Source organism: Sphaerodactylus townsendi, linkage group LG15 (assembly GCF_021028975.2).
Source record: "Sphaerodactylus townsendi isolate TG3544 linkage group LG15, MPM_Stown_v2.3, whole genome shotgun sequence".
NCBI classification, from domain to species: Eukaryota; Metazoa; Chordata; class Lepidosauria; order Squamata; family Sphaerodactylidae; genus Sphaerodactylus; species Sphaerodactylus townsendi.
In genome coordinates, this window is record NC_059439.1 from 16592958 (window position 1) to 16618973 (window position 26016).

The 26016-nt window shown below is 46.6% G+C and overlaps 1 protein-coding gene across 2 annotated transcripts in view; it reads right to left on the reverse strand.

Moving 5' to 3' along the window:
- The window catches only part of PPP1R9B (protein phosphatase 1 regulatory subunit 9B), an 86251-nt gene that overhangs the window by 7352 nt on the left and 52883 nt on the right, over positions 1-26016 (reverse strand). Inside the window, exons 4-9 of one of the 2 annotated variants that reach the window (XR_007246207.1) lie at positions 25411-25515; positions 15346-15481; positions 10144-10296; positions 7183-7236; positions 3686-3915; positions 265-1108 (exon numbers count right to left, since the gene is read on the reverse strand). Coding sequence is in view for 1 of the 2 variants with exons in the window: in XM_048516324.1 (XP_048372281.1) it covers positions 1012-1108; positions 3686-3915; positions 7183-7236; positions 10144-10296; positions 15346-15481; positions 25411-25515 (775 nt within the window). In the remaining variant the exon portion in view is untranslated. The remainder of the gene's footprint in view (positions 1-264; positions 1109-3685; positions 3916-7182; positions 7237-10143; positions 10297-15345; positions 15482-25410; positions 25516-26016) is intronic. The other variant, XM_048516324.1, reaches the window with a different exon arrangement.

The window sequence follows — 26016 nt, forward strand, 5'->3', positions numbered from 1 at the left end:
CTTGCATGCTCAGCTCCAGGGAGGCAGTGTATGTGTGTGTGTGTGGGGGGATCGGTGGAAAATGTCCAATGAGAAGGAAAGCTAGTGTTTGCTCATGGTTGAGTTAGGAGTACCCTGCAGGGGGCGCTGCTGAAAAGGATATTCGTCTAGTAATGGGACTTTCCAGTCTATGTAGCTCTCATTTCAGATATCCCCAGCACAAAAACTCGGATGCATACATACACACAACACACACATTTAACACATCAGACTCATGGTAACAACCTGACACAGGATCCAGGAGGTGAGAAGGACCCGCTAAAGCTCAGCAAGGGGATGGTTAGCATTTAACCATGAGATCTGTTGCGGGATCAAATGAGACCAAGTGTCCAATGCAGGATCCCGAGAGGATCCACTATGCACGTGTCCAGTCTGGAAGCAAAACATCCTTCAACCCAGTGAATCAACCGCAGAACCCGAAGAGAGCGTGATGGGATCTGGCGTGTAAAAGCGTGAGGATCTGGTATGTTTCTCATTACCACAGGGTCTGGGGAAAGGTACCGTGTGGGTCCAATGTACAAGGATCCACTGAATTCAGCAAGATCTAGCTAAGTTCTCAGTGTTCAGTTGAAGGATCCAATTTTGACACAGGCATGGGATTCAGTTCTCTATACAGGATGTCAAAGGGTCCAAATCTTTCTTCCCTCTTCCCCTCCCCCACCCCCCCGCCCCACTTCAGCTGCAGGATCTCCAGTTGAACTAGTGATCTGGCACTTGACTCAGGATCTTGCCAGCTTCGACCATGAATGCCCATCTCTAAACGAGTTCAACAAGATCAGCGCGCCCGTGTGCGTCCCCTCCCCACGTGCCAGGAAATGGAAAGAATGAGTCCCATCGCGTCCCTGAGCTCAATTCAAGGCCTCTCCAGTCACGGCAAAGCCCTCTCCTTCCTTTCTTCCTTCCCTTCTTCCCTTCCTTTCCTCTGCTGCTCGGGGTTCAAGGCAAGCCCCCAGCGCCGTCCTTGATGCCCACCTTCTCTTGCAGTTTGTCGACTTCCTCCTTGTGGGTCAGCTCTGACTCCTCTTGGATGCGCCGTTGAGCTGTCTCTTTCTTGAGGAATTCGATCTCCCTGGGAGAAGGGGGGGGGGAAGGGCAAGAGCTGGTCAGAACGGCAGGAAATCTCCAGCGCAAAGGAACAAGGCCCCAGGAATGGGCAGGCAGGGTCACGTGATGCTTTAGAACAGTCGTGAGCACAGCCTGGTCTACCCAGACAGGGGTGAAAGAATCTCTCATATGTTGGAGGAATGGTCTTCCTTTTGTCTGTGTGTAAAATGCTGCCAAGTCGCGGCTGACCCAGTAGGGTTTTCAAGGCAAGAGACTATAACAGAAATGGTCTGTCATCGCTACTCTACTTCTCCTTCATCATCATCATCATCATCATCATCATCATCATCATCATCATCATCATCATCATCATCATCATCATCATCATCATCATCTATTTATTTATTTACAGTCAACGACCAGTACAACAAAACAAATGTACATCAATTCCACAGTACCATTAGCATAACTGTACGGCTCATTCCGCACGTGCAGAATAATGCACTTTCAAACTGCTTTCAGTGCTCTTTGAAGCTGTGCAGAATGGCAAAATCCACTTGCAAACAGTTGTGAAAGTGGTTTGAAAACACATTATTTTGCGTGTGCAGAAGGGGCCTATGTGTACAAAGAATACTCTAAAAACACAGATCAAAGATAAACATAATCTGTGCTGTATGCAAAGGGAGCATCTCATGTAACTAAATATTATGTACATTTTTTATTTGCGAACAATGACCAGTACTTAAAATCCCATCTCACCATAATAGCGACAACTATGGAGCTACTCTCCTTCACGACTCTGAGGCCCCTTCCGCACGTGCAGAATAAGGCACTTTCAATCGGAATAGCAAAATCCACCTGCAAACTATTGTGAACCCGGATTGAAAGTGCATTATTCTGCACGTGCGGAAGGGACCCGATATTCTTTGGAGGTTTCCAATCCAAAAACCAGCCAGGGCTGATCCTGTTTAGCTTCTGAGAGCTGACCAGATGAGGCTGTCCTGGACTATCTAGGTCAGGACCTTAAAACTTCCACTCGAGTTCGAATTAGTGAAATAATAAAATGCACCCCCAGTAAAAAAAAGGGAACAAACTACCATGTCAGAGCGGAAAAGTCTGAAGCCCTGCAATCTTTTGTTTGTTGGTTTGTTTGTTTAGAACATCTGTATGCCTCCTCTATAGACATCTGCTCTAGGCAGCTAAAAAACCCCAACAAAAACAATCAATGCAATTTTTTAAAAAATCAATAGAACAATAAATGTTCAACAATGCTTCACCTTGCAGCTGTAAAATGGTATATAGGTATAAAACCAGAAATCAGTTAAAACCAAAGACCATATAAATAAGCTATCAACAGAGTAGAAAATAAGGTAGGTAATAGATAAGATAGCTGGTTTTTGGCTTGGGTGACCCGAAATATTTTGTTTTAGCACTGTGAAAGAAGAAGAGTTGGATTTATATTCCCCCTTTCTCGCCTGTAAAAAGACTCAAAGGGGCTGACAATCTCCTTTCCCTTCTCCCCCTCACAACAAACACCCTGTGAGGTAGGTAGGGCTGAGAGAGCTCAGAACTGTGACCAGCCCAAGGTCACCCAGCTGGCGTGTGTGGGAGTGCACAGGCTAATCTGAATCCCCCAGATAAGCTTCCACAGCTCAAGTGGCAGAGCGGGGAATCAAACCCGGTTCCTCCAGATTAGAGTGCACCTGCTCTTAACCACTACATCGCTGCAGCTCTCTAAAGATGATAAGGTATGTACCAGGTGAGCCTCAAGGGGGGGGGGGGCTCCCAATTTCCAAATGTGTGCATTCCCTCTTCACCCCTCCCCCAGAATATAGGATGGGATCAAACCGGGCAGGGGGATGGAATAAACTATTAGACTTGGGGTCCTAGGGCTACTGTTGGCTTGCCATCTTATGTATTTTAGAGATTGGGGGGGGAATGATTTATATTTTATTGATTTCAATGTTTTTTTTAATTTTAATGAATGCAAGCCACCCTGAGCCTGGCTTTAGCCAGGAAGGGTGGGATGTAACTATAATAAAATAGAGGTGTATCTGTGGTAGCGACGCAGACGAGGACATTCTGCCCTATGTTCTGGAGTGTTGCCTCTATGATAACACAAGGGCCCAATACATTAAAGGACCTCTTCCAATTGCAGGGGACACCGATAACACTGGGAAATTGATCTGTTATCTGACGGTGATCCAGACATTACCAATCGAGTGGCACTTTTTGCTCATGCTGCAAGGAGAATCAGGTTAGGGATGGCGTGATGGTGTTGTGTCGCATTATGCAAAGGATATCTATGGTATTAATTGAGTTATTTTAGTAGGTTAGCATAGATGGGGTGTCTTGTGTACATTCTGGTTGTATGATGGTGCGTCTGAGGAGATTTGTGAGGCCTACGGCCAAGACAAAATAAACTTATACTACTACTATTATAATAAAAATATGGAATGAATGAATGAATGAATGAATGTATGCATGCATGCATGCATGCATGTATGTATGTATGTATGTATGTATGTATGTATGTATGTATGTATGTATGTATGTTTGGGAGAAACAGGCGGGGGTTTGGGAACACAAAATGAACGCTTACTTCTGCTGGTACTCCTTGATCAGCCGCTTTGCTTTGCTGTACTTCCGCTCCAGGGTCTGGTACTGAGCCTGGGTCTCTTTCAAGTGCTCGTCCACGGCCTGGCACAGGTTCTGGGCCTCCATCCAGTAGCCCTCCAGCTTCTCCATGCGCTCCTTGTTCTCTTCCACGCTTTGCTCCAGCTGGGCTTTCTCGAGGCGCCAGCGGGATTTCTCTTGTTCGATGGACTGCAGCTGAGGCACAGAACAGAAGGAGAGGCCTCCTGGTTTGTTACGATATTTGGCATCTATCTCTTGTATAAGTTACTGCAGGAGCAAGGTAGTTGCCACCGTTTGGTGTGCTTATGTCAGTGCAGGGCAGGTGAGCAGCTAATTGGTTGACAGAGGGTCACCTTCATTGTCTGCATATTATGATGTAGCTTTGTATGCTCCTCCCTCCCTCCTTCCTTTTTAAAAATCTTCCTCCTTGTCCTTATGCTGTGTTGTTGAATGCTACTCTTTTCCTTGTTTCATTATTGTGTAAGCTTGTCTACGTGCTGGTGCTTTTTGACACATGACTATTTTTGTCTTCCTCTTTTGTTAAGTATACCTTTGTAGCCTGACTTTTTATATTCAGAATTTTATTAAAGAATAACTTCTTTTCATAAGTTCTTCTTATGCTGCATAAGTTCTTCTGCTGCATTTTACTCCACTGGGAACTGGAAAGTTTCAGTTCGTCTATCACTGATTCAGTTCTTTCCAGGCCAGCACCCCCTTATCCACAGCAGCCAATCTGTTGCTTCTTAACACCTCACAAGAAGGAAGCAAAATTATTCCCTGATCCTACACTTGGTGTTCAGAGATATACTGCTTCTGCACATGGAGGCTCCATTTACCCATAATCTATATTTTATGAATTTGTCTCTCTTTTTTTGCTGTGATCCTCTTTCTTTGAGAATTGGCTGTGATTCTCATACAGTGACATGGTAGCTTCGAATCTCTTTTTTTTTAAAGAAAGAGGAGGGGGGGGGGAAGACACATCGCGAGGATCTCCAGGAAAAAAATTAACTTTTTGTGCTTGTGGACACCTTTGGACTTTTAAAACAGTGTAACGGACACAGCCACAAAATGGTTGTCACAAAATGGCAGCCGGAATGGGTCCAAAGGAGGTCGACCTAAGTGGTGAAAGGTCTGGGTTCCAAGCCCTATGAGAAGTTGCTTAGGAAGCTGGGTATGTTTAGTCTGGAGAAGGTTAAACATGGTAGCCTCGTTTAAATATCTGAAGGGATGCCATGTTGAAGATGGAGCAAGCTTGTTTTTTGCTGCTCCAGAGACTACGACCAGGAGTAATGGATTCAAGGTGCAGGAAAAGAGATTCCACCAAAACATTAGGAAGAACTTCCCGATGGTAAGGTCTGTTCAACAGTGGAATACACCGTGCTGAAGTGTGGTGGAGTCTCTTTCTTTGGAGGTTTTCAAATAGAGGCTTGGTGGCCGCCTGTCAACAGTGCTTTGATTGTGTGTTCCTGCATGCCAGGGGCTTGGACTGTGGTCTCTTCCAACTCTCTGATCCTATGAAATGGCAGCCGCAAAACGGCGGTCACAGAAGGCAGAACCAGCCACAAAATGGCTACCGCAGCTCACCTTCTATCACCCAGTGGAGATTATTGCGATGTGTCAGCACAGTCAAACAGCCAATCAAATTTCCAATGGCCAATCAGGAGCCTTGCTATGCATAAGCTGAAAGTAGCTCTAATTACTTCTTAGAAATGCTGGGTGGGCACCAGGAAAGGTATCGGGTGGGCACTAGGGCACCCAACAGAACCTCCTTCCTTAGACACTAGTGTAGTTTACTGCAACAAAATATTCTGTGAGTCACAGATCCTCAGCTTCATACAGGCATCTATCATTCTTGAACTACACATCTGAGGAAATGAGCAGTGACTCATGGAAGCTTCTGCTAGAACAGATGTTGTTAACCTTGAAGCTGCCTACTGAACTCTTGTTTGATGCTGGGGACTGAATCTGTATTCAGCCGAATGCAAACTGTGCACTCTGCCACTGATCCATGGTCTCTCTGGGCAGCCGAGAAACAACAGAAGGAGGAGGAGGAGGAGGAAGAAGAAGATTACTAGTAGTAGTTTGGATTTATACCCCACCTTTCTCTCCTATAAGGAGACTCAAGGTAGCTTACAAGCTCCTTTCCCTTCCTCTCCCCACAACATTTTGAGGTAGGTGGGGCTGAGAGAGTTCCAAAGAACGGTGACTAGCCCAAGGTCACCCAGCAGGAATGTAGGTGTGCGGAAACACATCTGGTTCACCAGATAAGTCTCTGCCACTCAGGTGGAGGAGTGGGGAATCAACCCCGGTTCTCCAGATTAGAATCCACCTGCTCTTAACCACTATACAACACTGGCTCTGACAGCTGATGTGACCCCTTCTGCACATGCAGAATAATGCAATTTCAATCCACTTTCACAATGGTTTGAAAATGGATTTAGGTACTCTGCACAGCTGCAAAGTACACTGAAAGTGGATTGAAAGTGAATTATTCTGTATGTGTGGAATGGGCCTTTCTGTGCTAGTGACCTTCATTTTAGGACCTAGAATTTTCCCAACAGTCAGATCACAAGGGATCAAGATAGGTGACAGCTGGTGACCCAGCAATCCAGGAAATCTGACTACATATTAAGCCTCTGAATTTACGCCCATCACCTACTGGGAGAGACAATATCATTGTAAATATGGACACACAGAATCGATAGAACATCCACTTCCCTTGTGTCAGCACTAGAAAAATATATGTACTAGTTTTATTTTGCTGCTGCTATGTAGATTACGAGGTCACAGGTATCAGTTCTGACAGGTATCAGTTATGATGGGATATTTCAACTCAGTTTGAGAGAAAGTGAGTTGCATATGTATGAAACATTGTTGAAAACTCATGGTGTGAATATTATACATTATAATAATGATAGATTTATTTGAATGTTATTTGAATTTAACTTTACAGAGTACCCATATGAAGCCAATATAAATTATATCTACAACCTGTGAGGCTGATGAAGCCATCGAAAAACGCGGATTAGGCGCAATGTGTTTTCCTCCTTGTGTTGAAAAGAATTTGGACTTATGCCTGTGCACAATTTTGGACTTATCATTGAATACGTACAGAATACTTACCTTAGTGGATTCATATAAAATGTTGATGAACCAAGATGGACTGAATATATTTATATATATACATGTTTTCGCATTGATAGACTGCTTACCTTAAGGATGTTGAACTGATGGGAGAGTATGAACTAAATACTTACCTGAATTAATACGGATGACCCTGAATCTGTTTGTTATAGTTGTTAAAAATAAGTTGAAATAAATTCATGTATATAGATATACGCATTTAAAATATTAGTTATAGCCAGAGTGCAACACTAATGGTAGTTCTATTATTATCAGTTCTGATACAACATACGGTCTTCGTTTCATAGAAGGCCTCTCTGACCCAGCTTTCCGTCTTACCTTTCTTTTCAGCTGCTGTATTTCTGCTTCAGTCACAGCATGTTTGATCTGGAGCTGCCAAAGCAAGAGAAAGAGAGAAGAAACAGAGAGCTTATATCCTTCCTCTGAGACTCTAGAACTCAAACAACTTGTGGTTTAGCAGGACAACCTCAGGTCAGCTTCACAGAAGCTGAACTTCCAATGAATGGGACACCCTAGGATAGTGGTGGCGAACCTTTGGCACTCCAGATGTTATGGACTACAATTCCCATCAGCCTCTGCCAGCATGGTCAATTGGGGCTGATGGGAATTGTAGTCCATAATATCTGGAGTGCCAAAGGTTCGCCACCACTGCCCTAGGACATAGGTGTCAAACTCGTGGCCCTCCAGATGTTGTGGACTACAGTTCCCATCATCCCCTGCCAGCATCATGCTGGCAGGGGATGATGGGAACTGTAGTCCATAACATCTGGAGGGCCGCGAGTTTGACACCTGTGCCCTAGGAGATCAGAAGAAGAGTTTGAATTTATATCCCCCCTTCTCTCTTGTAAGGAGACTCAAGGGACTTACAATCTCCTTTCCCTCCCCTCCCCCACAACAAACACCCTGTGAGGTAGGTGGGGCTGAGAGAGCTCCAAAGAACTGTGGCTAGCCCAAGGTCACCCAGCTGGCATGTGTTGGAATGCCCAAGCTAATCTGGTTCACCAGATAAGCCTCCGCAGCTCAAGTGGCACAGCGGGGAACCAAAACCGGTTCTCCAGATTAGAGTGCACCTGCTCTTAACCACTACTCCATGCTGGCTGTCTTGGCATGGTGTTTGTAAGCACAAGTAGTTTAGGGGAGACATTGCAGTGGCGTAGCGATAATGGGATGGGGGAGGGCGCCCTGCCCTGGGCGCACGCCGTTGGGGTCACGCGGGGTGTGGAAATTGCCCCCACACTCTTCTCCCCTGGCCCCGCCCCACCCCACCAGCAGGACCCCAGCTGTCTGAGGCAAAGTCTGATGCTCTCCTGGCCATAACCTTTCCAAAAAGATTGGCGTAAAGTAGGCTTTGGAAACACGGCAGGAAAGCCGAGTGAAAGCACCAGAAAGGGGATGGTGGAAAACCCACCTTTCATTAGTATGCAAGCTGGTCCAAACATGCAGAGTGGAAGCCGATTGACATATGCTCAGAATTTAGCATATAATGCCAGTGACCGAGCATTAGCGGCCTCTTTTGGGCTGAATGGCAGGAAGCTTTTTTAACACACGCTCCAGGGTCAACCGCTTCACTTGCGCTAGCAGAAGCAGCCACACTCTCAACATTTTGTGCTTTTCACTCTTATCACATGCCCATCTTTGGCACGCGTGCGTTTTAATTGCCACCTCTACGCAGCAGAAGCGCACGCCGAAGCGCTGGGTCCCGCTGCAGGTCTTCACAGGGTATTTTCACAGCCTTCCCGCGGTGTTAAAAAGCGTCACGGGCTCACAAGTTGCGGGATAGAAGTGGAGCAGACGCGCGGCACGCTTTTAGCATTTTGCAGCAGTCGTGCACCGGGCAGTCTCCGGGGAGTTGCCCAAAAGGGAATGGCTATTCCTCCTGGCAGGGGTGTGGCCTTGCAAATTTAGACGGCTTCTGTCACACCACCCTAGCCTAAGCTTTACAACTCAGCACAGCTGAGCTAAAAGGGAAGTCGGTCCGCACCCTCCAGGGAGCTGTTGCATGCTCAGGCTGCTGCCTATAAAAAGACCACTAGGGGGCAGCAAAGTCACACTGCCTCAGCCACGGATGCCCATGCACAGGCATGCGTTCTTAGCAGGCCCAAGGTACTTCCGGGCAGATGGGCCTCCCTTCCTGACCCCTCTCTTTCCTCACATGCCTTTGCCTTCTCTCTGCCTCAAATATCTGTTCTCCGAGGCTCTTGTCTATCTTCATGCATGAACTTCTGTTAAGAAACGCTCAGCTATATCGGATCAAAAGTCTACGTACTCCAGCATCCGATTTCCTACGGCGGCCAAACAGACGGCTGGACAAAGGAGGCTGATGCTTCCTTGCTCCTTTGCACATATCTGGTCTACTCTAATTCTCGCAATGGCCCTGGATCTCAAGAAGCAGGCAGTGGTTTGAGAGCCAGCATGGTGTCGTGGTTAAGAGCAGGTGGATTCTAATCTGGAGAACAGGGGTTGATTCCCCACTCCTCCACCTGAGCGGCAGAGGCTTATCTGGTGAACCAGATGTGTTTCCGCACTCCTGTATTCCTGCTGGGTGACCCTGGGCTTGTCCCAGTTCTTGGGAACTTTCTCAGCCCCACCTACCTCACAAGATGTCTGTTGTGGGGAGAGGAAGGGAAAGGAGCTTGTAAGCCACCTTGAGTCTCCTTACAGGAGAGAAAGACGAGGCATAAATCCAAACTACTACTACTACTCCCCCTCCCCCTTCTTCTCTTTCCACCCTTCCACAAACTCCTTCCTTTCCTTTCCCCACAACAGATACCTTGCAATGTAGGTGGGGCTGAGAGAGTTCTGAGAGAACTGTGACTAAGGTCACCCCGCAGGTTTCATGTGGAGGAGTGGGGAAACAAACCCAGTTCACCAGATTAGAGTCCACCACTCTTATCCCCTATACCACACGGATTCTCTGACTTCTGTGGTTTCTTACTCCTGTTTTCCTCCTTTGCTGCTGTACAATTTCACTTTTTACATGCAGGTTCAGCGTTTGTGCAGCCCCCAGGCAATGAAATCTGTATACATTTAAAAATACATCAAACTGATGCTCTCCCCCGGCCTCCAGCAGAGGCAAAATGCAACCCACGTTGTTTCTGCAGGCACCTTCAACCTTCATCAAATGCCACGCTTATTGTTTATCTTTTCAATTATTACTGTTTTAAGGATAAGATTCTAATCCTCGGCGGGTGCGAGTGTCAAACGGGAACATATTGGCCATACTGACTTAGGAACAAGGTCTCACTGGTGCTTTCGGCTGCCAAGCAGCCTTAGACTTACCTCCTTAAATTTGTGCACAAGTTTTTCTGGATCCATCTCGACGGGAGACAGCATGTCTTCATTTTCAGCCAGCTCGAAGACCTCGATGGCCATCTCGCTACTGGGGAACATGGGACTCATCTCCTCGTCTTCATCAGTCGCGTATTCACCCGTCTGCAAGTTGCAAGGCATGGCAGCTTTAAAGGCATGCATGCAAGTTGCAAGGCATGGCCATTTAAAGCTTGGACCCCAGAATGAGAAGTCCAGCTTGAGAGATGAGTATTTGAGAGATGGGGAGAGGGAGGCACGAGTGAAGAAGAAGAAGAAGAAGAAGAAGAAGAAGAAGAAGAAGAAGAAGAAGAAGAAGAAGAAGAAGAAGAAGAAGAAGAAGAAGAAGAAGAAGAAGAAGAAGAAGAAGAAGAAGAAGAAGAAGAAGAAGAAGAAGAGGAGGAGGAGGAGGAGGAGGAGGAGGAGGAGTTTGGATTTATATCCTCCCTTTCTCTACTAAGGAGACTCAAAGGGGCTTACAATCTCCTTTCCTTTCCCACACTCCCACAACAAACACCCGGTGAGCTGGGTAAAGCTGAGAGAGCTCAGAAGAACTGTGACTAGCCCAAGGTCACCCAGCTGGCATGTGTTGGAGAGCACAAGCTAATCTGGTTCACCAGATAAGCCTCCACAGCTCAAGTGGCACAGCGGGGAACCAAAACCGGTTCTCCAGATTAGAGTGCACCTGCTCTTAACCACTACTCTGGCCTTCTGTTTTTTTCTCAGCAAACATTATAAAGGGACTTGAGCAGATGGGGAAACTTATTCCACATCCAGACCTTATGCTTTTTCAATGTTTCTCCAGCTGTAGGAAAACAGGAAGTGCAGTTTAGTCACGCTTCCTTTTGCCCTACATCACTGTCATGTTTGTAGGCTCCACCCAAGTAGCATGTCTTGCTTAGCTCAGACCCAGTTGGCAGCTCTCACTATACGTGTAAGCTTGATCATTGCTCCTGCATCAGTTCCCTATGGAAGCTGCTTGCCTTAGGCCCCTTCCGCACATGCAGAATAATGCGCTTTCAATCCACTTTCACAACTGTTTGCAAGTAGATTTTGCCATTCCACACAGTAAAACCTGGCTGCAAAGTGCATTCAAAGTGGATTCAAAGTGAATTATTCTGCATGTCATCCAGAACTGAGCATGTATGGGTAGGGCAAGAGGGGAGCTCTTCCAGGCTGATGAAACAGCACAATGACCACGAATAGCAATGAACCATGGCCAATCAGAGAACCATTTGCTCGGCTGATTTACAAAGACTATTAAATCTGCAAGAGATGCTGCAAGATACTGAGAAAATGACTTTGGCTCTGCAATGCCAACTGGAGAATCCTGACTGAGTCATTGATGGGTTGGTCAGAAGCCTTTCAAAAGACTAATGAAGCTTCGTGGTATCTTCAGTGTCTCAGGGAACGTCTGAAGAAGAGGAAACAGGAACGCTACCAGATTCCTGCGACGGGTCTGATGCGTTTTTGTTCACCTGCATACTATTTTGGAATGATTCAGAAATCCGTAACCCCTTTGCGTACGTCCTCTGAAAGGAGATACTCCAGAAAAGGGAATCATAGACTACGTTTGTGCGGTTAGCAGCATCTGGGGTTCCATAACAAACAGCAGTGCAGAGTCATGGAAACATAGTGTTGGAAGGGGCCATCTAGTCCAACCAGATGTTATGGACTAGTTCCCATCATCCCCTGCCAGCATGATGCTGGCAGGGGATGATGGGAACTGTAGTTCATAACATCTGGATGGCCGTGAGTTTGACACCTGTGGCCTACAGCATCCAGCCGCTCCTTCAAGACTGCCAGAGAGAAGGAGCTCACCTCTAGGCAGCTGATTCCACTGAGGAAGCCATGAAGAAGGAATGGGTTGGACACTTAATAAAGAAGCAGGAAAAGGAGATGGAAGAGGAGACTACAAGAAGAGAAGGTTAAGAAGAAGAGGAGTTTGGATTTATACCCCCACCTTTCTCTCCTGTAAGGAGACTCAAGGTGGCTTACAAGCTCCTTTCCCTTCCTCTCCCCACAAGAGACACCTTGTGAGGTGGGTGGGGCTGAGAGAGTTCAGAGAGAACTGTGACTAGCCCAAGGTCACCCAGCTGGAATGTAGGGGTACGGAAACACATCTGGTTCACCAGATAAGCCTCTGCCACTCAGGTGGAGGAGTGGGGAATCAAACCTGCTTCTCCCGATTAGAATCCACCTGCTCTTAACCACTACACCACACTGGCTCTCCTAAGGGGTGACATGATAGCCATGTTGAAGATGGAGCTTGTTTTCTGCTGCTCCAGAGACTAGGACCAGGAGTAATGGATAGGGTTGGTCAATACTAAAAAAATTCGTTACAATTCGGATTTGGGTATTTTGGGGCATAAAATGATTTGTATACCCAAATCCGAATCATAGCCGATTCGGATATGCCCGAAAATTCGGGTAAATCCGAAAAATTCGGGTCCATTTTATTATTTTTTTGAATTTTTGGTGTTTTTACACGTTTTGGCCTGCAGGGGGCGCAATTTTAAAGCTAGCGACACTAAACTTTCAGGATATCATCTGGAGATTGTCCTGATGATTCCTTCCAAAGCTTATGTAGTTTGGTTCTGGGGGGGTAAAGTTGGCTGACCCTCAAAAGGGGTGCCCCATCCCCCATTGTTTCTAATGGAAGCTAACAGGAGATGGGGGTTACACTTTTGAAGGTCCATAACTTTGGACCCCCTGAACCAAACTTCACCAAACTTGGGGAGTATCATGGGGACAGTACTTGTATGATACCCTGAAATTTTGGTGACAGTAGCTCTAAAAGTGCACCCCTCACAGTCTCCCAAAGAAATTTCCCCAGATTCTGTGCTCTCTAGTGGTTGGAGTTGAGTTGAGTTCTCCCATTGTGCCAATGGGAAATTTAGAGGGCTGTGGAGTGCACATTTCTCATGGTAAACCCACAAAACTTTCAAGGCGTCTTCAGGAGAGTCTCTTCATGACACCATCCAGGTTTCAGGACCGCTTGCTTCAAGGGGTTCAATGTTATGGGTAGGGTCCATCTCCCACTGCCCCCATAGGCAAAGTTCCTCAAACCTGGATGGTGTCATTCAGAGACTCTCCTGAAGATACCCTGAACGTTTTGTGACTGTACCTTGATAAATGTGCACCCCACAGCCCTCCACCAGAAATTCCCCATTGGCAGCAATGGAGAAGTCACTGCAGAAAAAAGAATATTGGGCAATTTTTTGGGGTGCCTGCAGGGCGCATTTTTAGACATATCAGCACCAAAATATCATGGTATCATCAGGAGACTGTCCTGATGACACCCCCCAAGCTTGGTGCAGTTTGGTTCAGGGGGGGGGGCAAAGTTATGGACCCCCAACATCGTAGCCACCACCTCCTTAGCCCCCATTGCCAATGGGGCCAGGGGCCCCCCTTGAGGGTCCATAACTTTGCCCCCCCCTGAACCAAACTGCACTAAACTGGGGGGGTGCCTCATCAGGACAGTCCCTTGATGACACCCTGGAAATTCGGGTGCCACTAGGCTTTAAAAAAATTCTGGTTTTCATGTTTCACCGCTCCTGCACATACGAAGCTCAGTTGGAGTGAGTGAGCGGTGAAACATGCAAACCAGCATTTTTAAAGTTAGTGACACCAACTTTTCAGGGTATCATCAGGAGACTGTCCTGATGATACCCCCACAATTAAGTGCAGTTTAATCTAGAGGGAGCTGCTATGGACTCCTCAAAGGTGTAGCCCCCATCCCCTACTGGGGCCCTCCCATTGGAAACACAATGGGGGGATAGTTGCACCCCTTTTGAGGGTCCATACCTGAACCCGTAAAACTGCACCAAACTTGGAGGGCAACATCTGTGACAGCCACCTGATGATACTCTGATAATTTAAGTGCCGATACATCTCAAAAACAAGCCCCTGCAGTGGCACCCTCAGGAATTCTTAGCCTGCAGTGATCTTAGCTGCATTGCTGTCAACGAGAAATTTCTGGTATGCAGCCGTGAGGTGCACATTGAGTAGAAGGTATGGTCACATAACTTTCAGGGTATACTTCAGGAGAGTCTCTTGATGACATTTCAGGTTTGGGGAATTTTGCTTCAGGGGGTTTAATTCGATGGGCCCCAAAAAGGGTAGGGCCCATCTCCCACTGCCCCTGAAGTAAAGTTCCCTCAAAACCCAGATGGTGTCATCCAGAGACTCTCCTGCATACCCTGAAAGTTTGGTGGGTTTACCCCTGAAAAATGTGCACTCCACAGCCCTCTATCAGAAATTCTCTATTGACAGCAATGCAGCTAAGCTACCACTGCAGAACAAAGAATCTTAAAGGGCCTCTGGGGGTGCCTGTAGGGGGTGTATTTGTAGATGTATCTGTACTAATATTTCAGTGTATCATCAGGAGACTGTCCTGATGATGTTCTCCAAGTTTGGTGAAGTTTGAGTCAATAAAGTTATGGACCCTCAAAAGGGTAGCCTCATCTCCTGAGTTCCCATGGGAGAGAATGGGGGATAGGGAGGCCCCTGTGGGTGCTCCATAACTTTGGCCGCCCTAGGCCAAACTGTGCTCGAATTTGAGAGGGTATCATCAGGACAGTCTCCTGATGATACCCTGAAATTTTGGTGCCGATATGTTTAAAAAATGCGCCCCCTGCAGGCTGAAACGTGAAAAAACACCAAAAAATAAAAACGCAATTCGGCTGGTGATCCGAATCCCATGGATTCGGATCTGTTAGGATTCGGACAGCTCAGATTCGGCCCCTGCTCGTCCAAATCCGTCCGAATCAGGGCAGATTCGGTAAAAATCCGGATTCGGACTTTCCGAATCTCCAACCCTAGTAATGGATTCAAGGTGCAGGAAAAGAGATTCCACCTAAACATTAGGAAGAACCTTCTGATGGTAAGGGTTGTTCAAGAGTGGAATACACTGACTCAGAGTGTGGTGGAGTCTCCTTCCTTGGAGGTTTTTTAAAAGAGGCTAGATGGCCATCTGTCAGGGATGCTTTGTGTATTCCTGCAACGGCAGGGGATTGGACTGGATGGCCCCTGGGGTCTCTTCCAACTCTATGATTCTTGGACAGCTGGGAGAAGCGAAGGAGGCAGCTTTTAAAGGTGACTAGGAACTGGATTAGCCCACTGACAGAAGCTGCTTCCTGCTTGCCTTACCAATGAGAAATCCATCCCACTTACTTCCTCATCCTCCTCGGTGTATTGAGTGTATCGTTGCTCCATCATTTCCCGTTGCCACCGTTCTTGTTCCAGGGTTTGCTGGATCAGCTGCGCTACCTCACTTTGCTCTCCCGGCTTCTCCCTGCCGATCAGAAACCTAGGGATGACACAAAGGAAGGAATGAGTCAGAATCTCAAAAAGATGGATTAACGTGCCAGGAGCTCTATAAAAGGAGGGATATAGACTTTTTTCCCCTGCCTGATTCCCATTCATTTTAGTTGTTTGAACATTTTATTCTTTATTTTCTTTTATTATGTGTTTTTAAAGAATTGTATCAGTTATTTGCTTTTGTTTGTTTCAGCGGGAAATATATCACGGGCCCCTTCTGCACATGCAGAAAATTGCCCTTGCAATCCACTTTCAATGCACTTTGCAGCTGGATTTTACTGTGCGGAATAGCAAAATCAACTTGCAAACAATTGTGAAAGTGGACTGAAAGTGTGTTATCCTGCACGTGCGGAAAAAGCCATGGAGTTGTGACTCTGCTTAAAGGTTTTCCAGGGCATCTGGATGACTTTTGTGTAACACAGGACACTGAGTTCCATGAACCACACATCCAACATGGATGGTCTTATGTTCTTATAACACTCAGATGTCCCAACTACCCATTTTCTAAAGCCTAAAAAAATGCTTTAAAAAAAACTAAAACTCTGGCTCAAAGGGTAGGCAGGAAGAAATAAGTCATACATGGGAGGGTTTAGCTCTCTTCAATTTTTGCTTACAAACAGGTCTTTCGAATTTCCTTCATGATCTCTACACCACACAGTCAGGCACAAGAATAATAGTGGGATCTGAACAAGCGTTGTACCCTTTGAAAGCCACTGAGGTCAGTGGGCTGGAAAGGTATATCTCTGCTTAGAATTGTGCTGGAATAGTTAGATTTCATGATGATGATGATGATGATGATGGTGATGGTGATGATGAAGATGAGTTGGTTTTTATACCCCGCTTTTCTCTGCATTTAAGGAGTCTAAAAGCAGCTGACAATCACCTTCCTTTCCCCTCCCTGCAACAGATATCTTATGACAGTGGTGGCGAACCTTTGGCACTCCAGATGTTATGGACTACAATTCCCATCAGCCCCTTCTAGCATGGCCAATTGCGGAAAAAGCCATGGAGTTGTGACTCTGCTTAAAGGTTTTCCAGGGCATCTGGATGATTTTTGTGTAACACAGGACACGGAGTTCCATGAACCAGGGGCTGATGGGAATTGTAGTCCATAGCATCTGGAGTGCCAAAGGTTCGCCACCACAGCCTTATGAGGTAGGTGAGGTTGAGGTAGTTTGGAAAGAACTGTGAGTGGCCCAAGTTCCCAGAAAGCTTCATGTGGAGAAGCGGGGGATCAAATCTGGTTCTCTAGATTAGAGTCCACCACGCTTAACCTCTACGTCACACTGGCTCTCTGTTTCCGTTGACTGTTTCTGAATATCACCAAGTCGGGTTCATTTTTCAGTCTGTATTACTTGTTGCGATATTAAAACTGCATACTGCTCAAACTAGTTAACAGCCAAATAAATAACCATATTATAAAGCCAGGCTGTTAAGTGCGCTGCGGTCCAAACGATTCAGATTTGCATCTAGTACAGCCAGATTGTGAAAGCTGAATTGCATGGTATTGTTGAAGGCTTTCACGGCTGGAATCACTGGGGTGTTGTGTGGTTTCCGGGCTGTATGGCTGTGTTCTAGCAGCATTCTCTCCTGACGTTTCGCCTGCATCTGTGGCTGGCATCTTCAGAGGTTCTGATGGTAGTAAAGCAAGTGGAGTATATACAGTGGAACCTCGGTTATCGATGACATCGGTTTTTGTCGATTTCGGTTTTTGTCGATTGTTGCCAGCCGTTTTTTGCCCAGGTTTTTGTCAGTCGCCTCGGATTTTGTCGGCGTCTGACGAAATTCGCTGCAGCTTTTGCATAAGTTCGCTGCATTGTTTGCGTTGCGCCTGCGCTGACTGCGTAGCCTCAGTTTTCTTCGGTTCGGTTTTCGTCAGGTGTTTCCAAACAGATTACCGACGACAATCGAGGTTCCACTGTATACCTGTGGAATGTCTAGGGTGGGAGAAAGAACCATTTGCCTGTTAACAAGTTGCTAACTGCACCCTTTGCAACTTGTTAACAGGCAAATGGTTCTTTCTCCCACCCTAGACATTCCACAGGTATATATACTCCACTTGCTTTACTACCATCAGATCCTCTGAAGATGCCAGCCACAGATGCAGGAGAAACATCAGGAGAGAATGCTGCTACAACACGGCTGTACAGCCCGGAAACCCCACAACACCCCAGTGAATTGCATGGGTTTGCTTAATTCTAAACAGGGGGAAAAATCTTGTATTAGCTGCGGAGAAGGAAGAAGAGGTTGCGTGCTTATTTGTTTATTTATTTCCATTCATATCCTGCTGTCCTGCCACAAAGCAGGGCTCAGAGCTGAAGCCTTCCCGCCTGGCTACCGCCTGCCGCTTGCAAACCCGTCTGGGTCTTTCTGAGATATTACCAGGTGCTGACCCATGCTTTCAAGCAGAAAGGGCAGGTTCAAATAAAAAAGGTCACGGCTGTCCAAGCTGCACAGGAACAGGAAGCCAAGGTCAGCTGGGTTGTTTATACCACTGATTGAGCCACCTGGATCCATGCCTTAGTAACATCGAGACCAGACTACTGTAATGCACTGTATGTTGGTATCCCCCAAAAATAAACAGCAAATTCCAGCAGCTGCAGAGTGCCATGGCTTGGCTATTATTGAAGAAGAAGAAGAAGAAGAAGAAGAAGAAGAAGAAGAAGAAGAAGAAGAAGAAGAAGAAGAAGAAGAAGAAGAAGAAGAAGAAGAAGAAGAAGAAGAAGAAGAAGAAGAAGAAGAAGAAGAAGAAGAAGAAGAAGAAGAAGAAGAAGAAGAAGAAGAAGAAGAAAAGAACAAGCCAGCTGTATCAGACCAGAGTCCATCTAGTCCAGCTCTCTGCTACTCGCAGTGGCCTACCAGGCGCCTTTGGGAGCTGACATGCAGGATGTGAAAGCAATGGCCTTCTGCTGCTGCTGCTCCCGAGCACCTGGTCTGCTAAGGCGTTTGCAATCTCAGATCAAGGAGAAGAAGAGTTGGATTTATATTCCCCCCTTTCTCTCCTATAGGAGACTCAAAGGGGCATACAAACTCCTTTCCCTTCCCCCCTCACAACAAACACCCTGTGAGGTAGGTGGGGCTGAGAGAGCTCAGAAGAACTGTGACTAGCCCACGGTCACCCAACTGGTGTTGGAATGTACAGGCTAATCTGAATTCCCCAGATAAGCCTCCACAGCTCAGGCGGCAGAGCGGGGAATCAAACCCGGTTCCTCCAGATTAGAGTGCACCTGCTCTTAAGCACTACGCCACTGCTGCTCCTTGAGAGCTAGATGGTGTATGCATATTACTCTGATTTCACAGACACTCCACTGGCTGCCCATTTGCTACCAGTCTCAGTTTAAGGCATTGGCTATTGTGTATGAAGCCCTTCAAGGCTTTGGTCCTTCTTATCTGAGAAACTGCCTCTCCCCCTAAGCTCTACCACGGCAGCTTTGCTTCCGCAGGCACCAACCTGCAAATGGGCAAAATCAACAACTGTCCATATACAGTCTCTGTTGCAGCACCCACCGGGAAGTCAAGAAGGCTCCCGAAATCCTGCTGTTTTGCAAACTACACAACACTGAGGCCACTTCCGCACATGCAGAATAATGAACTTTCAATCTACTTTCAATGAACTTTACAGCTGTGCGGAACAGCAAAATCCATTTGCAAACAATTGTGAAGGTGGACTGAAAGTGCATTATTCTGCACGTGCGGAATGGGCCTGAATTGCACAGTGGCAGATAGGAAGGCGCTCCAAAGGGTGATCACTACTGCACAGAGGATTATCGGCTGCCCTCTCCCCTCCTTGGAAGAACTCTGTAATTCCTGAAGCCTACAGAAAGCCCAAAATATTCTGAGAGACCCCTATCATCCAGCACACTCTCTTTTTGAACTGTTACCATCTGGCAGACGATACAGGTCTATCAAAACTAGGACAAAGAGGCTTAGAGACAGCTTCTCCTCTAGAGCTGAGGCTATGCTGAACTCCGTGGCTTCGTGTTGATGTGTTTGGGGCTGTGTAGGGATGGGTGGAGGAAGGGGAAAGTGAGGATGGGGTATGAGTCTGAAATTGTGTGCATTGAGGAATGCTGCTGTAAATTTCGTTGTGCGTGCACAATGACAATAAAATGCTTATGCTTAATTATTCAAGAGGGCTTTTCTGTTCAGGTAACTGGGTTGCACTGTACAAAATGGTTTACAAGCTACTTGGATAAATGATTAGGGACTGGGGCCTACACTGGTGTGTACAGCTCACCGTAAGTAGAATCCAGTGTGTAATTTTTACAACACGTAATGTGTCATGTTCATACTTATACCGTGCTTCAGTTCTTTCTGGTTGGTTCCAGACATCTACAATCCTAATGAATTGTTCATTGAATGTCTCACTTTGTTGACTGTACTGACTCTCTCTGTGTAATCTGTCTTGAGTCCCTGGGAGAAGGGTGGACTATAAACCAGGTAAATTAAACAATACATGCAATAATAAACAATAAATAGCTTGAGATTATAGAGCAGGGGTGGGGCTTCCAGATGACATGATGCCCAAAGAACCGCTAGCTCTGTCTTTAAAAAAAATTAAACTCAGCATGAGTTTGTGGTGGATACCCCCTAGCTCTTGAATTCTATCAGAGCCCTGGATTTTTAAAAAGCAAATAAAACAGTGGTTAAAATAGGTCAAAATGAAGGCTAAATTGATTACCAAAACCTTTAATTGGTTAATGGGGCCCTTCTTTGCAGGCAGAGCGGTTGCTGGGGAGCAAGGAGGAAACTAGTTGCCTAGCAACCGATTCTCACAGCCGAGGCTCCCATCACTTGGGAACGGAGGGGTTCACTGGCCTCGAAAGCATGGGTTTGATGGTAGGAGAAGCGTTTGGATTTATACCCCCCTTTCTCTCCTGTGAGGAGACTCAAGGTGGCTTACAAGCTCCTTTCCCTTCCCCTCCCCACAACAGACACCTGGTGACGTAGGTGGGGCTGGCAGAGTTCTGAGAGAACTGTGACTAGCCCAAGGTCACCCAGCAGGCTTCGTGTGCAGGAGTGGGGAACCAAATCCAGTTCACTAGAGAAGAGTCCCCCGCTCATGAGGAAGAGTGGGGAACTGAACGCAGTTCTCCAGATTAGAGTCCAGCTGCTCTTAACCACTACACCACGCTGGCTCTCTAAGGCTGATTCCGCATGGACCAAAAACAGCGGTGTGAAAACGGTGTGAAAACAGTATAAATCCTTTTACACCGTTTTAAACCCTTTTACATCCTTTTCACACCGTTTTCACACTGCTGTTTTTGGCCCATGCGGAATCAGCCTAAGCCTCACCCATTTATTTCACAGGTTATTCTGTCTGTGGAGCTTTGGGTGCCAATACGAGTGTGTGTGTTTGTACTGGATCCACTTGGTCACTGACCCATTTTCAAGCAGCCCATTATGTTGAAGGGAAAAAAACCAACCACCACAAGAACGGACCTGGGGGAGTGCCAAGCCTCTCAGTCCTAACGCTGCCAGGAAAAGGCGGGCCAAATGCTTCTGGTGAGATTTTTAAAAGGCCAAAGAGGCAGCTGAACGGAGAAAAGACAAAACAGAACCGCAGCTGACGGGAAAAGCCCTGCCAGCTCTGAGCCTCCCTCCATCACTAGTCCAAAAACCTTCCATTTATTTCTTAGGAAGTCAAAGAGCAAGTGCATTCAACACTTCTCCCATGATGCAATTGGGCACAGCAGTCACACTGCTTCTATAAAACACAGTCCAAACGGGGAATGCCACAACTGAAAGGACAGAGCCAGTTTGTTAACAGAGAAACATCCCATTAAATGTCTTATGCTAAAGGGACAGAATTTTTTTTCCTGCAGCCCTCGTTGCTGCCTATTTCATGGGCAAACTAGATACCAGGGTTGCCAACTCTGAGGAAATTCCTGGAGATTTGGGGTGGGGTTTGGCTGAGGAAGGGGCTATGCAGGAATCCCCTATCTCATGCTGCCATACCCTATAGGGCAGGGGTGGCCAACCTATAGTGCTCCAGATATTTATGGACTACAGTTCCCATCAGCCCCCGCTAGCCATGCTGGCAGGGGCTGATGGGAATTGTAGTCCATGAACATCTGAAGCACCATAGGTTGGCCACTCCTACTATAGGGGAATTGATGTCTGTGGTCTGGGAGAAAGCCAGGCCACACCTTGAGGTTGGTAACACTACTATTCACAGCCCACTCTGCTCCAAGAGATATCTTTAAACACATGCACACACATAAAGAAGAGTTTGGATTTATATCCCCCCTTTCTCTCCTGCAGGAGACTCAAAGGGGCTTACAATCTCCTTGCCCTTCCCCCTTCACAACAAACACCCTGTGAGGTAGGTGGGGCTGAGAGAGCTCCGAGAAGCTGTGACCAGCCCAAGGTCACCCAGCTGGCGTTTGTGGGAATGTACAGGCTAATCGGAATTCCCCAGATAAGCCTCCACAGCTCAGTTGCCAGAGCTGGGAATCAAACCCGGTTCCTCCAGATTAGATACACGAACTCTTAACCTCCTACGCCACTGCTGCTCCTGGTCTACACAGGCAGTGGACATTTGCTGGCATTATTGAGCGTGTGTGTGTGTGTTTTTTTAATCTGGGACACTTTTATCCCACTGTTCCTTTAAGGAGCTGAAGACAGCATCGCTTAAGGAAGTATACATAGCTGTGCCTTCCTCATTTGATCCATGCAGCAACACTGTGAAGTAGGCTGACAGAGTGGGACTGACCCAAAGTCATGCAGCAAACTTCACTGTAGTGTCCGGGCTGAATCCAGGTGTCCTATAGAACACATAACCATTTCCCAATGTTGATTGTCGTGAGTAAAGCAGGCAGCTGAGATGGGAGAATAGAGAGGTCCTTTTTACTGAACTGCTCTTGAGTAATCCTGTCCTCTCCTTCCCCCTCCCGCCCAAAAGTTGTTCCATCACCATCGGAACAGAACCTGAGGTCTATAAAAAGAAGACAAGGTCCCTTTAGCTGCTGGCAAGAGTGGAAAAGAAGAAGAAAGCGGGAGTTTAGTTTTTGAGCTTGATTTCACCTCATGAAAAAAAAAGAAAGTCCAAGAATCAATATTTGAGCAGCTCAGGGCACCTGTTCTTTCTTGGCCAAGAAATGCTGCCCAACTGGCAGAATTTAAAGCTCCTTTTCCCCCCAAGGAGCAATAGGGGGAGGTCTGAACCAGGCAGTGAGAAAAAGAAGAAACAGTAAAAAGAAAAGGGCATGTGTGGCCAGGAAAGGTCAATATAAGAGACTCCTTTATTTTCCCTGCAACCTGTCAGAAGTGAAGCAGCAGGTTTTATAGCATAATACAAGGATCCATTGTGGGCCAAATTACATGCTGGGACGCCACGGCTGGAACTGTCGAGATGCTATTTTGGCCTTATAAAGCAACTGTGGTGGGGGTGATCTGGATCTAGGCCGCAACACTGGGGGCCCCTTCCGCACATGCAGAATAATGCACATTCAATCCACTTCCGATGCATTTTGCAGCTGGATTTTACTGTGCAGAATAGCAAGATCCACTTGCAAACAATCGTGAAAGTGGATTGAAAGTGCATTATTCTGGATGTGCGGAAGGGGCTTGGGAAGGATTCTTGCCCCCTACACCATTTCCCCAGTTCAAACTCTCCCCTCTCTCCACACCTTTAAACCCCAACGTGGGGTTGCATGACTTTCTTCCCAACTGGGTCTTAAAGAAGCCTGGGGGACAGGCTTTTTTTATTGGAAGAAGTGCAAGGAAGGGAAAAGAGGGGACCTTCTCATCCCCACAGTGTTATGGCCCCAGTTCAGGGCTTTCCCACGGTTGCTTTCTAAAGGACAAAGAAATACATCCGGAGTTTCAGCTATGGAACTCCAACATCACTTTGGCTTCAGCATATGCTTCAACATAGCAGCTACAATATGGATAATATTTACTCCACCGGATGATTGTTAATGTAATTTTTAAATGGTTGATAAAGTGACCCTGCATGAGTACGCTTGTATATTTGTTATGCAGCTTTAAGACAAAACGATGGGAAAAACATACAGTAGGGGTTACCATATAGCAAATAAGAATGAAGGTTCGCTCTTTCCTCGGTGATTGCAAAAGCACATCCGCCCCATGCTCAGTTTTGATACACCATTTATTTCGATTTTTATACCGTAGTGGGTTTATTGTCAGTTCCTTTTTACTCCTTTTTTTTGTAGAATTGTTTTTAAAAAAATAATAATAATATATTCTTGTTTAAAAAATTCCACAGGTATAGTGTTGGGTTCAACTGGGGAACTCTCTCGGGCTTTTCAAGACTACAACATGCATACATCATGCAACCTTTATCCATTCAAACACATTCACCGGGGGGAGGGGGGAGGGGGCTTCACCTGTGTAGTATCTATTTATAAAATGTACAGGATTTTTTTTTGTATTGCCCTTTATGAAGCTCTCCCCCTCCCTCCCACTGCCTTTGGAGTACTTAAATGACATTATTCCGCTTTTAAAATGTAGGTGACGTGTACCAACACAACAGGAAGCCTTTTCTGCTGGCTGCATCTTCTATTGAATTTTTGCCTCTCAAAGCACAGAAACCATGCCAAGAAAGAAATAACAACAAAAAACACCCCCAAAGACACAATCCCAGCAAACTGTGGACTACTGCGGTGGCGGGTTTGGCATGTTTTATTTGGTTTATACAAGAATGCCTGTGTATCACCCCTGCTTTTGCCTTGGTCATGGAGCGTGTTATTAACTTTGGCCAGGGACGCTAGAAGTTCTGCTAGAGAACCTTCAAGGCGGCAGCCCCTTGAGTCTCCTTAACGAATGCAACTCATCAAGGCAATGGTCCGTGTATTGGCTTATCTCTAGATAACGCAATAAGCACAACACAGCAGACAGAAAGCAAAACGGTTGTCAGCAGCCCTCCTCTTCCCACAATGTCCTTAGGGGAAACCAAGGCTCTTTCCGTGCAGGCCAATAAACACAGGTTAAGGGCGGAATAAAACCTGGGGTGGGGGTGGGGAACTTCGCATGGATCCCGCTCCTAAAGCGAGTCCACTCTGCATTTCCTCTCTCCCAACCTGGGATTTTCAAGAATCGCGATCTGTGTGATTCTTTTGTTTTAATGCGCTTCGGAGCCGTGGCCTGTTTCATGGTCTGGGGGTCAGCCATGGTCCTGTTTCATGGTCTGGGGGTCAGCCATGCCTGCCTCCTAAGTGCAGGCAGGGACCCCCACCCCTCTGCCTCCATGCGAAGGCGCGGGCCCCGTTCATACAAACGGGCCAGGGCAAGGACGGGTTTGTGTAACCTGCCTTTCACCCATGTCTACTGGTCCATGTGGAAAGGGCCCAAATGACTCTCTACATAGAACATCTTCCCTTAAGTTTGCCAGCTTACAGCATTTGAACGGTAGGAGCATTTAAGGCAGTAGTTCTCAACCTGGGGGTCGAACGACCCTTTCACAGGGGTCGCCTAAGACCAGGGGTCTTTTTATATTTTATATATACCAATTTTATGGTTGGGGGTCACCACAACATGAGGAACTGTATTAAAGGGTCGCAGCATTAGGAAGGTTGAGAACCACTGATTTAAGGGGTGGAGACTGGGAAAATGATGGGGCAGCATCATCAGTGCTGTATGAATCCTCCAAATCTCTAGCGTAAAAACTATAGAGATCTGGGAAATTCCTACAGCATCATAGACACTGTGAGGCCAGTTCCACGTACTCACCTGGAACTGGTACCACAGCATCGCATGCTATTGCCCCCCTGCCCCCATTTTGCTACTAATGCTCCATTGCTGGGGGCAGAAGGTCACTTGCTGAGATGGGCATTCTTATTTTCCCATGATGCAATTGGACTCCCTATGAGGTCATTCTTCCTACTACACTACATTGGGTCTTCAGACAAGACAGGCAGGCAGATGATCCTATCACAAAGCACACCGTTCCCCTACCGGACTCTACCCTTGGTGTTCCTCAGCACCGAGGCCGCAAAGCTTTGGGTCACGCCCACCAAACTGGTGCCATCCACTTCAACGATAAGATCATTCACCTGGATTCTAGAAAACAATAGAGAGGAAGTTAAGAGTTGGAGGAAGAGGAGAGTTGGATTCACCCTTTCACATAAAGTCAAGTTCATATACTAGATATAAAACTATATCCTTTAAAGAGGACATTTTGCTTACTATAATGAGTGAACAACACTTCTGTGCTATGGATATTTTAGGCATATTCCCAGTTCTGTACTGTGCATATTTTAGGCATATTCCCAGAACTGGGAATGGGCCTACCACACTGCCACTTAAGGGGAAAGGGAATACATTGATTATTTTTTAATTTTCCTTTTCTACAGCAGTTTTAAACATATAATGAGCCAGATCTCAGCAACCTTTCAGCTTGTCCAAGAGGGAAGAGAGGCCCCTTTGGACCCCTGAAAAGGCGGGGCGGAGACATCTGGGACCCACCTGGACAAAAAGCCATTTGGGACTGGAGCTGAAGGGAGAGAGTATGGTTGGGAGCTCCAGGTTGGGAAATACCTGGGGATTTTGGGGGTAGAGCTT